General features: G+C 47.8%; 2 protein-coding genes across 15 annotated transcripts in view; one reads left to right on the forward strand and one right to left on the reverse strand.

The window, feature by feature from the left end:
* Positions 1-7,303, forward strand: part of BOC (BOC cell adhesion associated, oncogene regulated) — a 47,277-nt gene extending 39,974 nt beyond the window's left edge. For all 9 annotated transcript variants that reach the window (XM_080566759.1, XM_080566760.1, XM_080566755.1 and 6 more), the window contains 9 exons: positions 310-516; positions 1,339-1,520; positions 2,637-2,742; positions 2,943-3,065; positions 3,664-3,885; positions 4,314-4,537; positions 5,131-5,210; positions 5,834-6,027; positions 6,604-7,303. In XM_080566759.1, coding sequence (XP_080422885.1) covers positions 310-516; positions 1,339-1,520; positions 2,637-2,742; positions 2,943-3,065; positions 3,664-3,885; positions 4,314-4,537; positions 5,131-5,210; positions 5,834-6,027; positions 6,604-6,788 — 1,523 coding nt within the window. In that variant the 3' untranslated portion in view covers positions 6,789-7,303. The remainder of the gene's footprint in view (positions 1-309; positions 517-1,338; positions 1,521-2,636; positions 2,743-2,942; positions 3,066-3,663; positions 3,886-4,313; positions 4,538-5,130; positions 5,211-5,833; positions 6,028-6,603) is intronic.
* Positions 1-12,447, reverse strand: part of CFAP44 (cilia and flagella associated protein 44) — an 81,067-nt gene that overhangs the window by 1,510 nt on the left and 67,110 nt on the right. For 5 of the 6 annotated variants that reach the window (XM_080566703.1, XM_080566705.1, XM_080566707.1 and 2 more), the window contains 4 exons: positions 12,009-12,210; positions 11,141-11,301; positions 9,601-9,735; positions 7,452-9,030 (listed from right to left, as the gene is read on the reverse strand). In XM_080566703.1, the coding sequence (XP_080422829.1) occupies positions 8,752-9,030; positions 9,601-9,735; positions 11,141-11,301; positions 12,009-12,210 (777 nt within the window). In that variant the 3' untranslated portion in view covers positions 7,452-8,751. Of the gene's footprint in view, positions 1-7,451; positions 9,031-9,600; positions 9,736-11,140; positions 11,302-12,008; positions 12,211-12,447 lie in introns of those variants that run through there. The other variant, XM_080566704.1, reaches the window with a different exon arrangement.

The raw sequence follows: 12,447 nt of genomic DNA on the forward strand, positions 1-12,447 counted from the left end.
ATCCGCACCTCTCAGTGCTGCCCCTCCTGTGATGGGCGTACACACCACAGACCTCTTCTCTCCCTGCTCGAGTTGGGAGGGGAAAAGGAGCAAGGTGCAAACAGGAGTAAAAGATGTTTGGAGAGACTGAAAGGAACGAGGATTTGGGGATGCCAGCTCTAATGAAGAGGCAGAAAGAAATTAGCACTCAGGACTCAGCACGTGGGTGGGTGCAGGGCAGGCAGTCCTTCACCTGCTTACCTCTGAGCTACAGGATCCTCCAGACACGGTCAGAGGAGGGTGTTTCATGTCTTGATGTGCCCTTTGCAGCTCCAGAGGCACCAGATCGTCCAACCATCTCCATGGCATCGGAGACATCTGTGTACGTGACCTGGATCCCCCGGGGCAACGGCGGGTTTCCCATCCAGTCTTTCCGGGTAGAATACAAGAAACTGAAGAAGCTGGGAGACTGGGTCCTGGCCACCAGTGACATTCCTCCTTCTCGCCTCTCTGTGGAAATCCCTGGCCTGGAGAAAGGTAGGCAGGTGTTCTCCTCCCCGCTTCCTGGAGGGCTGTGGGAGAGCTGCGCGGCCCCTGTAGGACGGTCAGCCAGCTGTCGCAGCTCACTCAGCCCTGCCGTGTGGGATCGGAACAAAGCCGCCCCAGCTCCAGCCTCGGATGCTTGGGGAAATGCTGCAGATGCTTCTCCAATTTCTCCAGCTGCAGAGACCAGCATAGATTTGACCTCCCTCAGGGAGTCTTGCACATGCTTTTCTGTCTTACAGGACGTAGTTACTGAAAGCATAAGAGTGTCTTGTCTTTGCCATTTATTAGACAGGACAGAGCTTTCTTTCCTTAGCCGCAGGCAAGACAGACGGACACACCATTCGCATTGCACTTCACATGAGAAAAAAGGCATCGCTAAGTGGGACAGCTTTAAAGGACAAAATCACCCAAACTTAAAGAGCAGAAAAATGATGTTTGATTAAACATTATTTAGGCTTAGAGCTTTTATCTGAGATTTATGATTTCCATGTAGTAGAGGAAGGATGACATCCCATACCTGCTCTGGGGTAAGGACATCCTTTCAACCATCTCTGAATCCATCCACATACCTGCCATAACTGTGACCTGGCCTCTAGACCATCCAGACGGTAATTAGGAGAGGCAAATAAAAGCAGGCTCAGTCTAGCACATGGCTGAAATCTGGCCATGCATTTTTTATCGAAGCCTGGCTGTAGTCTCTCCACCTTCTGGAGATGTGGCTCCTCTCCAGAGTCAGGCCTGTGCTGACAGCAGAAGCCTTGGAAGACACTGGCGCTGTCTTGGTAAAACTCTGATTTCCCATTTCTCCCCTAGGCACTTCCTATAAGTTCCGTGTCCGAGCACTGAACATCCTGGGGGAGAGCGAGCCCAGTGCTGCGTCTCGGCCATATGTGGTGTCTGGGTACAGCAACCGAGTCTACGAGCGCCCCGTGGCCGGGCCGTACATCACCTTCACAGATGCCATCAACGAGACCACCATCATGCTGAAGTGGATGGTAAGGTTTGTAGGGAGGAAAGGTCTCTGAAAGTGCAGGGTGCAGGTGTGTGGGTGCTACCTGCCTGGCTTACAACGCTTCCAGGTTACCAGGCTGGAGCCTGTCAGCAGCACGAATGGATTGGGGATCCGATAGCTCTCACAGAAAACAAGGGTCAGGCTTGGGCCGTGTAGAAGTGGAGGAATTCAGAGAGCCTGGGAAGCTCTTTTCATCTGAATCCAGCGTTGCGCACAGGAGGCATTTCAGTGGATAACCTCAGGGTCTTGACCAGTTCATCCAACAAGCACGGTTCAGCTACTCTGGGGGTGGCTGCTTGCTCCCCTGGCCAAACTCCTGGAATCCATTAGCACCTCTTGTCTGTCCCAGTAGTTCCCAGCAGACGTGTCCTTCACTCTCACTTGCAGAACAGCAGCTGTAAGGGCTGGTAATTGTTTACAGCAGTCCAGCCCAGAGGATTTTTAGGAGCGGGCAGGATCTTTTGGATCACAAGCTCAGATCTAAGTGTTTCCAACAGCTTATTCAGAGGGGTGCATCACTCTCTTCTCTCCCAGTTTCTTCTGGCTTGAAATTGCTACAGGGCAGCATGGGCACTGCTGTTGTTTTAAACACAGTAGCTGATATAATACCGGGTGAAAGACAGTATGAGCACATGGAGCTGGGGCAGTACAGCTTTGGGTGGAGGAGGAGCAGAGTTGTCCACACAAACATGAGACTTCTCCAGTCGCTGGTTCATGGCAAGGTAGATGCTGTTTGTCTGGAAGCGGTGAGACTGTTAGAGTCAAGGTGAAGGTGTGTTTGTCCTTGCTCAGCTGAGTCACTGATGCTGAGGAATTTTTTCTTTTTAGCATTGGCGGTAGCTGCTGGGAGGGCGCAGAATACAGGATGTTTGGGTTGACAGGACTAGATTCATGGCCTGCCTGTTACCTGAGAGAGGCAAGATGTTAGAGTATAAAATAGCAATGAGCTCTTGGAAGGAAGCCCTTACTGTGAAAACCAGCAGCAGGACAAGGAAGAGCTCCCTGTGGGTCTTCCTCCTGCCTCATCCCATTTGTCCTGACTCTTCCTTGCCCAACAGAGGGCTCTGCTAATTTCTGCTCTCCCTCCCATTCTCTGCAGTATATCCCCGCCAGCAACAACAACACTCCCATCCATGGCTTTTATATCTACTACCGCCCCACTGACAGTGACAATGACAGCGACTACAAGAAGGATGTGGTGGAAGGTAGGAGATTTTGGAGTCTGGTCCCAGCTCTTGATTTCTTCTGTAAGAGTACATGGCCAGAAGGAGCCTTGTATACCAAAGGCACGAGGTGGCTGCTGCTGCTGGCTAGTCGTGCTTCACCTCTCGCTGCTGCAGAGATGGGCTAGCTGCAAGTTCCCCACGGGAGCTAAAGGCACCGTGTGTGTGTGTTCCCTCCTCAGGAGATCGGTACTGGCACTCCATCAGCCACCTGCAGCCAGAAACCTCGTACGACATTAAGATGCAGTGCTTCAATGAGGGCGGCGAAAGCGAGTTCAGCAACGTGATGATCTGTGAAACCAAAGGTAAGCAGCTTCGCGGGTACCACCCCTGCCTGACTGTACACCATCCACGCTCAGGCAAGCAGGTGGAGACAGAAGAGCGGGGTAAATTTGTTGGTGCTGATGCTCAGTTTGCGTATACACCCGTACCAGTACTCACAGACACCTGATGCAGACCTGCGAGTCCATCAGCATTTCCCTCAGAGCAGTACTGACCTTTTCTCTTCCTAAGTGCCACGTAGACAGTGACTGGAACCAGAAGGGCTAACTCCCCCTTGCTGGTCTGAACTGCTGTGCTTGATTATAAGTGAGTCCCATCTCGTCTTCCAAGCAGCTGCACTGTCGCAATAGGGACAGCATTAAGTCCAAGTGGGCGTTTTGGAGGCTTTCCCTTTTTCCTTGTGCTTTAGCAGCCCAACAGCCTGGCAGATCTGTAAAGCAAGCACAAAGGACTCATCTGTATGGCAATATGCTTCAGCCCAGGAAATCCTCTGGCATCCAGAAGCACTTCTTCAAAGCCACTGCAGAAGTCTGTTCACTCCACAGCAGTGTAGACATCCCTGGAGAGTGCTGCTCTTGCTCCTGCCCTGTCTGTGTCTCACTCTGACTCTTTCCTTCACAGCTCGGAAGTCTCTTGGTCTGCCAGGTCGTCTTCCACCCTCAACAGTGGCCCCCCAGCAGCATCCCCCGCTCAGCGGCGGGCACAGCGGCCTGGGGACAGGAGCCATGGTGGCCCGTTCCAGCGACTTGCCGTACTTGATTGTGGGCGTCGTGCTGGGCTCCATTGTGCTCCTCATCGTGGCCTTCATCCCATTTTGCCTTTGGAGAGCCTGGTCCAAGCAGAGTGAGTGTCCTTTCTTGAGGGCTGATTTACAGGATGTGCTCACCGTGTGGGTTAGATCTGAACCTAGGTGTAATTGGGTCAAACACAGAATGTGAAGGCTGCGCGTTCTGTGAAGCAGGGATAAGGGTGGGCAGAGGACAAGTTCCAAATGTCCTGTGGAAGTCCCCTGTGAAGACAAAAGCTACCGGTCCGTCCCTTGTCCCGTTTACCTTGTTGAGAAGGAACCCTGGGACTAGAAGAGGTGGCAAGCAGCACTGCCTTTACTTTTGTGGTGGGCTTCTTTCCGCTTTTTGTCCCCAAGGGTGCTTTGAGTGCCAAATAGCTGCCTGACAGGACTGCCTAATACTGTCCCACCCAGCAGCTCACCTCAAGAAGCTCAGCTTTACCTCTGCTTTTGGTCTCAGATTTCCTTTTTCTTCCCTCTGCAGAGCAAACCATCGACATGGGCTTCCCGGGAGCTGGGCTGCTGGTATCATCCTGCCAGTACACCATGGTGCCCCTGAGGGCCATCTCTGCTCCTCGCGCCAACGGACACCCCTACGTTAACGGGCAGCCCTACACCAATGGGGCACATCTGAATGGCATCTGCCCCTCTGCAGGAGTGGGCTATGCAAGCACCAAGCCCCGAGACTACAGTCCAGACGTGCAGCAGGTATGTCCACATCTGCAGTTGATTTGACGTGAGCTGGAGGCCACGGTTGCAGTGGGAGGGCTTCTGCAGACATGCCTGACACCCCTTGCAGCATGCAAAAGTGCCCAGACTGTCTCCTCCTTACATGAGGTTTCCCCAGGGCAGTGGAGTTGCATGAGACATGGGAAGAGCAGGAAGGTCTCTAATTCACTCGTGATGACATGGTTTCCTGGGGCAGTGGCTCTGAAGTATGGAAGAGGCAGTGGGCAAAAAGCCCACTTAATGGAAATGGTTCCTGTTTCTCCTAAGCAAATCTTACAGGGACTGGCAACATTGAGGATTCTGTGTGTAAATAGTAACATAAACCAAGGCAGTGCCACAACTGAGACTGTACATTGGTTATCATGAGCCAGTAATTCAGCAGTAAGCATGAAGTGAGTTTTTCAGCTCAGTTCTGCTCTATCTGCTATGGCAGAAGAAACAGTTTCAGCTTTCTCTACCTACTAAGCAAGAGCTTCACCGTTCTGCCCCATGGTTCTGGTTCTGCTGGAGATCAGCACCTACTTCTTAATGCTGCTTTGTGGCGTTTCTAAGATCCTTCTCTCTCATTCCAGTCACACGAGGAGACCAACGCCTTGCTGCAGGCACGAGTGCTGCAAAATGGGAGTGCCCAGCGAGACTACCAACCCTCCAGGTTAGTCCTGGCTTACGGAGGGGGAGGATGGAACGATCCAGTGGGGCCTGCCAGAAAACACCTGCTCACAAAAGTTAGCCCTCAGGTTGCTCTATTCTCTGTCACAGTTCATTAGGGAAACAAAACTGTGCTCCAGCATTCAGCCTTTTTCATCTAAGTCCTTTTCACACAGCTCATTCCTATGGTTTGAGCGAGGGGTAATTGCATTTTAGAGATAAGACCTACTGTCCCTTATCCTCCCATTTCCTCCTCCTGCTTCTAAGCAGGAGACTAAAGAGTACAAAGAGAGAAACCAGCATCTGTGGCTGGATGCTGATAAACAGCTGCCCAGAATCTGGCTAGTTGCAGGCGCTCTGTCTTGCTGTTCACACTTCAAGTCATTATTCCCCTGCTCCCTGGGAGGGATTCCTCCTCCCAGCTGCTGTGGCACTCACAAAGTTTTGAATGGTGGATACCAGTTCCCATCACCTCATTCTTGTCCCACAAGTATATCCCAATTTCCCCTCATTTAGGAACGTTTTATGTCATTCCATTGATGCAGCTAATTGCTACATAGATCATCTCTTTCAAGGAGGAAGCATCTGTGCATAGTGCTAAACTTTTTTCTTCGTCTGCCTCCCCAGATTGCCCAGTTCCAGACCAGAAGACAGCTCTTTCCTCTACAGCCTCCCAGATGACTCCACTCACCAACTTCTCCAGCCACAAGATGACTGTCCTCACCTTCAAGAGCACTTCATTGGCCTGCATCATCCAGTGATGGGCAGCAAAGTTGGAGGCCCTAGTTTGGATGCTCGACGGGATCCACTGTTCCACCAAGGTCAGTGGTCTGGAAAACTCAGTGCTTGCTTCATCTTGTTGTTTTGGGCTGATTTTGAAGGGAATTCTTACCAGAGAGCCTTTCTGATGGCTTTGTTCATGCTCATTTCTGTGGTGCAAAGACTTAATAACGTATAGAGCAGCTTAAAAAGGCCACGCTAGCAGTTGGGGACTGTAAATTGCCTGGGACAGTCTTACAGGACAGATTTCTCAATTCTCTGAGAACATGAAACTGTATGCTGCTGGAAGGGCACACACCTACCTGCAGTTGCAGCAGAGGTACTGTCCCTTAGTCCTTCATCTCACGTCTTCCAGACCACCAGGCAAGCACCAAGGTCCCCGAGGACTTAAACGAATCCATCCCCCTAGGATGTGATCCACTCTTCCTGTAGCACGGATCAAACTCATTGTGTGCAAGCATAGGATTAAACTCCCATATAACTAGGAATTTTAGAATTTTTCTTTGTCTTTTATCAGAATACCTATCCTCATAAAATGGACTGCTGAGAAGAAAGCTACCACAGCACCTCTCATTTCTGTATGCATTTTAACGGTCTCTTGCTCCTCTGCCTTTCAGGAAGCCCTTGCTGCCTAGGCCTAGTGCCAGTTGAAGAGGTAGAAAGGCTAGACTGCTGCCAGTCCAGAGGAGACCTCCATCCCCAGAATCCAGTCATCACATCCTTGAGTCAGGACCTACCAGGACATCTGAACAGCAGCTCGCCACCACTGAGGACCTTAGAGACTCATTCTCCTACCAGTTAGGGACCAAGCTGCCTTTTGCAAAGACTTATTCTAAAGAGAAAAAGAGAATGGGTATTTATTTTTGTATACCACCCCTATTTATATATTTATGCACTTGTATATAGATGTATATGTGCCTTTTATAATGCTATGGAGACAGAAGTTATCCTCAGCAAGGCAACGGGAGGGCTGAAGGAACAAGGCCGCAGCTATCCATGGCACTGGGCTGTTGGTCAGAGCACAAGACTGAGACAGCAGCACGAGACATTGCAAGACATGGGTCCAAACAGAGCTGCCACCACCAAGATCTAGCACCCTCATGCAGTGAGGGCTTCGCACAAGATAACGCTACCAAGAAGGTCTTTTCTCCTCACCCACAGGAAGGCATGTCCCAGGAACATGCTCCTGCGGGTGGACTGGAGTTATGCACTCTGCCTAATCAACTTAAACAACCCTTCACATAGATGCCAGCTGCAGCCGCGTATCTGTAAAGACAAACCCACGCTTTAACACCTAAAATAAAGGCTTAAGTCTTTTCTGGGGCTGACTGTACACTAAATCCTCCCACAAAATGAACCTACACTTTTTTTTTTCCTTCCAGAAATAGCAAACAGGATACCTGGGGAAAGGTGACATCTTCCTGCAGCTAGAGTTTCCAGTAGGCCGCCCAAGTGACCCTTCTCAATGCTGAACTTGGGAGAAGAGGGACTGCCACTACCTGTGCCAGTTAAGTGACATGAGACCGCTAGGAGGAGCAGAGCTAGAGGAAATTTTCATTCATCTCCAAGGATAGCTGCATAAAATTTGGGGTGGACACCCAAATCCCTGACCCCCCAACATCCTGGGGTTTTGTTGCTTCAAAAGCTTCCAGCATCCAGGTTTGGGGGCAAGGCTGTTTTCTGTTTTTCCCCCTGAGGAAACAAGATGCACAGCACCTTCATAGGGACCCACTGAAAAGGCTGCCAGCACAAATACCACTCATTTGGTCGTGCTGAGGCCAGCAGGGGCAGTTCTTGTGCCTGGCAAGGATACGGTTGGATCCTGCCTGAAGGTATACCTAACAGAGGAGTAATGACTAGGGAGGGAGTGGGGAGGAGGAGCAAGAGCAGCTGCAGGTTGTTCAAGCTGTTTAATTTAAAAATAGCAACAACTTCCAAACTTCCTTGTGCATTGTTAGAAACTTTGCAATGGAAGAACATTTAAAAAAAAAAAAATCCCTCCACTTTGGGGTTGAAGGAACCATGGTAAGACAAGGTAAGTGCTATAAATGGTCACTCACTGTCAGCATCCCAAGTGCCAGAGGAAAAAAAAAAAAGGAATATAACCTGAAAACAGACAAAGCCTGGCTCTGCTCTCGGTCTGGTCTACTGCTGCAAGTCAGTGGAATTACAGGCTACTTCACTGCTCATCTGTTGCTACAGCCTCCTTGTGCCAAGTAAATCCGATATCCTGCACTTCAGCGAGTTTCCCACTTCTGTAGAGCAGGCAAGTCTCTGATTGGCGCCAGACCCATCTGAGCGCTGTAGGCCCTGAGGAAAAAGGTCCCCTTGCCTTCTCCAACCACACAGCACTCCCCATCTCCACAAAACTGCTGTTGCTGCTAGGATGTTCAACAGGTAACAAGGTGCACCCCCAAGACAGACCTCCTTTACCAGTTTTGAGAACACAGGTACCAAAGATAGTTTCAGATGGACAAAACTTTCTCATACCCAGCCTTCTAAACCCCTTTTTGTGCTGAGACCTACGAACAGGCATACGCAGCTGCACATGCAATACACATACACAGATCATCTGTCTAGTGCAGAGCTCTGCAATGGACTGATGACAGCATTTACTGGTTGCATTTGCCCATTTTAATTCTGTATCTGCCACTATAGTCATATTTTGACAGAGAAAACCCTTTAAAACTAACCCCCTGCTTAGCCAAAACAATACATTTCGCACTTCTAGGTATTACTACTGCTGCAGTTAACTACATCCATTTTTAAGGGACGCTGGGACTGTTAGTTACCGTGCATGGTGTAAGAACAGGGAAGGGTTCAGAGAGTGTCTCAGAGTCCTGTGGTGATGAAGGCTGTAGAAAGAGGCACCCATCTTTTCTGGTTAGGAGACTGAGTTGTTCTCTTATGCAACCATCTTTTCTGCTGAGAAGACTGATCTCTTCCCTTAGGAGGGCAATGTCATGAGCCCTGTGTTTCAGCAGTGACTCCATCCTGGCCTTCTCTTTGATGTCTGCAGTTCGGGGGCCCTGAAATTCTGCTCCCTGTAAGGAGAGAAAAAACAGCTCCCATAAAACATGCAAGAATTAACAGTGGAAATGTATTTCCTTTGGGAAAGTGAGGCTTTCCAAGGCACAGGACAGCTTCATGACTACGCCACAGTCCAAACGCCTCCTAAGTCAGATTGAGGGACTGTCAGCTTAGGCTCAGTCTGTCTTATTCCATAATATTTTGGTCTCAAAGAATATACCTTAACTCATTTGGCTGTTTACATGCATCAAAGGAATAATTTTGACTTCCTGCAAGACATTTTCTAATTAGAAATAAGATTAGTTTGTTCTGATATTAGAAAGCATCTAAGAAATTACCAGAGAATTTAAAATATGGCCTACTTCAGGATCAGCTCATCTATCTCCCCTTCTAAAAGACCCAGAGCAGCCATTCAGCCTGTGCTGCTAGGAAATATTAGCCTGGACTGCTAACTGCAGAGCAGGATGCTTGACCAGGGAGATGGTGAGGGCTGGATGAACTCTTTTCCACTTTTGAACAGCCCCAAACCTGCACGTAGCAGTACCTTACTGTGTTTCAGCTACCAGAGTAGCTATAAGACTTACTAGATCATTCTTTAGTGAATCCAGCGTAGTTTCAAGTTGCTGCTTTTCAAGGCAGAAGCGGTTCAGCTGCTGCAGCTTTCTGGTATTTTCCTTTGTCAGCATCATTAGCTTCTGCTGGAGGTCCGAGGTTCTTTTCTAGAAAGATTAAAAAAAAATTAAACTAGGATGAAAAAGGATAAACAGTGTGAAACAGGGAACAAGTGCTAAGCAGAACATGTCACAGAAAGAGGTAAACAACGAACTGATCCTACATACACCATGTGATCCCACAATACCTTCAGCGCAATGTCTTCTTTTTTGTTGTTGTTGCTGTTGTTTTCCATTATTGCAAATAACTAGGCATTTAGTTTAAAGCAGTTAGTCAAGAGCATGGGAAAGAGAAAACTGTTAGGTACGTACTACGCCATATGCGTGTAAGGTATCAAGCTGGATCCTACACCTGCCACAAACCAGAATAAAAGACAGAGAAGTCTGGGGCTATGGATTTCCACTTTGAAATCTGGATCTCGTACCCAAGTCCAGGAGGAGGAGCGGGTTCTTTGCATAGCTACAAACACAAGACAATCAGGAGAGCAAGGAGCTGCTGGAAATCTGAACAGTCTGTCTTCCTGAAAACGTGTCATGCTGTACAAACATGCAAGGAACAGACAGGACAGTTCATTACAAACCAACTTGTGCCCTTCTGGAGTTCATTATAAAAGCCTTGAAACACATCTAGATGTGTGCTGTGTTGAATGACACCAGACTAACTTCCCTAAGGAGCAGTGTATATCCCACATCAAGGCTAACCTCAAAACATGTTAGCAATTTACATGAACAGAAAAAAAGTAGAAACCATGAAACCTATTACGTGTATATATATATATATATATATAAAGGATAAAGGTGATGATGCTTTACTGCTCAGGAGGGGTGGGGGAAGATCTCAGTCAAGCAATTTAAACAAGACATGCTACTTGCTCATATTTTCTGGATCTCTTGAGATCATCTCATTTTCTGTTTTTTCTCTCTCCATGTTTTTAAAAAGACAGACAATGACAGCACTCTGTAAGGACAGCATAAAAGTGTTGCCTGTTTGTACCACAGTAGCTGCGCCTTAGGCCTCCCAGACAGGGAAAAGCACTTTTCATACTGCACAGTCTAGTGTCCCAGACATAAGCCAGCACTGCCCTGCACTCAAATAGTTTGTCACCAAATGCAGTGGGAGGAGGCAGTAGGTACCGAATGGAAAGCACTCCGGAAGAACTGAAGCAGAAGGATGCATTGGAGGAAAGATTTTTTTATTTTTTATTTTTTTTAAATGTGTCAACTACCTCCACAAGAAAATAGGATGTGCAGCAGCAACTGGAGCAGAGGTAGGAGTCATGATGGGACATGGAAATCGGACATTCTGGTCAACTTGGTGACAGGAGAAAAAGAAAAACAAAACACGAATACGTTCACAAAAAATGTTAGTGTAGCTATTCAGCCCCAGCAAATGAAGCCTTAATAGGACATCACAGTCATATATATATGCCCCCCTCATATTCCTGCTCCTTACCTCCCACTCTTTGAGTTCCTGGGAGTGCTCATATTCTTTCTGCATTATTTCTACTTCCAGCTCTTCCAAGCATATGTTAACAGAGTGTGCTTGAACTGCTTCAAAATCAACCATCCGGCCAAACTTCAGCATCATCAGCTGATTGCATTCCTCTTCCAGTCCTAAAAGAGGCACAAATGGTAGAACTGCTTTTCATTGTTTAATAAGAATTTACCTCCAGCTTTCTGTCTGAGCTCAGTGGTATATGCTCTAGAATAAATAATTCACTCAAAGCCACACAGAAATCACAACTGAATATTGCCATTGGTTATTGCCTGTGACCACACCTGTGTTGTCAAGAAGCCACGCTCTTAGCCAGTCCTAGTGAGCCACCTCCACACCACGGACTATAAAATGCTTCAGTGGGTTGGCAGAAGGGGGTTCAGTGGTAGTAGACACCAGGACATCTCTGGGTCTGGTCCTCCGTTTTATGTTTGTAAATGTTTTGAATAGAGATTTTATCATTCTTACATTACACGGAGGAAATTGCATAAAAAGCTTATGTGGCTTTGCAGAAAGAACTTTTTTCTAGCAGTTCCTGTTTAGAGCCAGAAATAGCAATTGTGTATCCTGATTCCCAGCATCTCACCTCAGTCAGCTCTCCTTTTACTAAGTGCCCAAATTATTTAACATAGCCTAATGACGCTGCAGTGCAGAACTACCAATACTTCATCAGAACAGTCCACTCAATCCACTCTGGTTTATTTTCTGCAGTAACCAGCTGTGACATTTGGGTGAGAGTAAAGACAGACATCTGCTGAGTTACCCACATCCAGAGAGGGAACAAAATGAACAATAAAGGCTGTGTTGTTTGGAGTCTGTTACTCACGGCGAATATTTATCTCCATCTCCTTTTTGTCCTGGATAAGTTGCTTATGCTGCTGCTGTGCCTTCTTATACATCTCTCTCTGCATTATCTTTTCATTACGTAGGTCCACAATTCTCTTCTGCAGATACTCTAAGGACTGGTTGGTAAATACCAGAGCTTGGGAAAGGTCACTGGGTATCTCCCCATTAACGAAGTACTCCACCTGTCAGAAACAGAAGTTAGCCATAAGCAAGGCTAATTTGACTTGTTAAGGGCACCGAAGATCACTCTGGACAAAAAATGCATAAGAGTTTGAAAACTAATGAATGACGTAATAGCGTGGGCACAGTTCTCATGTTTTGGGCCAGGGAATTACTACCACTCAGAAGCTAAAAGGCTACTTAGAGCTGTGATGACTCCCTGTATACAAAGCTGTTTTCCTTTCTATAGCACTGAAAAT

This window comes from Anser brachyrhynchus (assembly GCF_964034855.1).
Source record: "Anser brachyrhynchus genome assembly, chromosome: 1".
Taxonomy (NCBI): Eukaryota; Metazoa; Chordata; class Aves; order Anseriformes; family Anatidae; genus Anser; species Anser brachyrhynchus.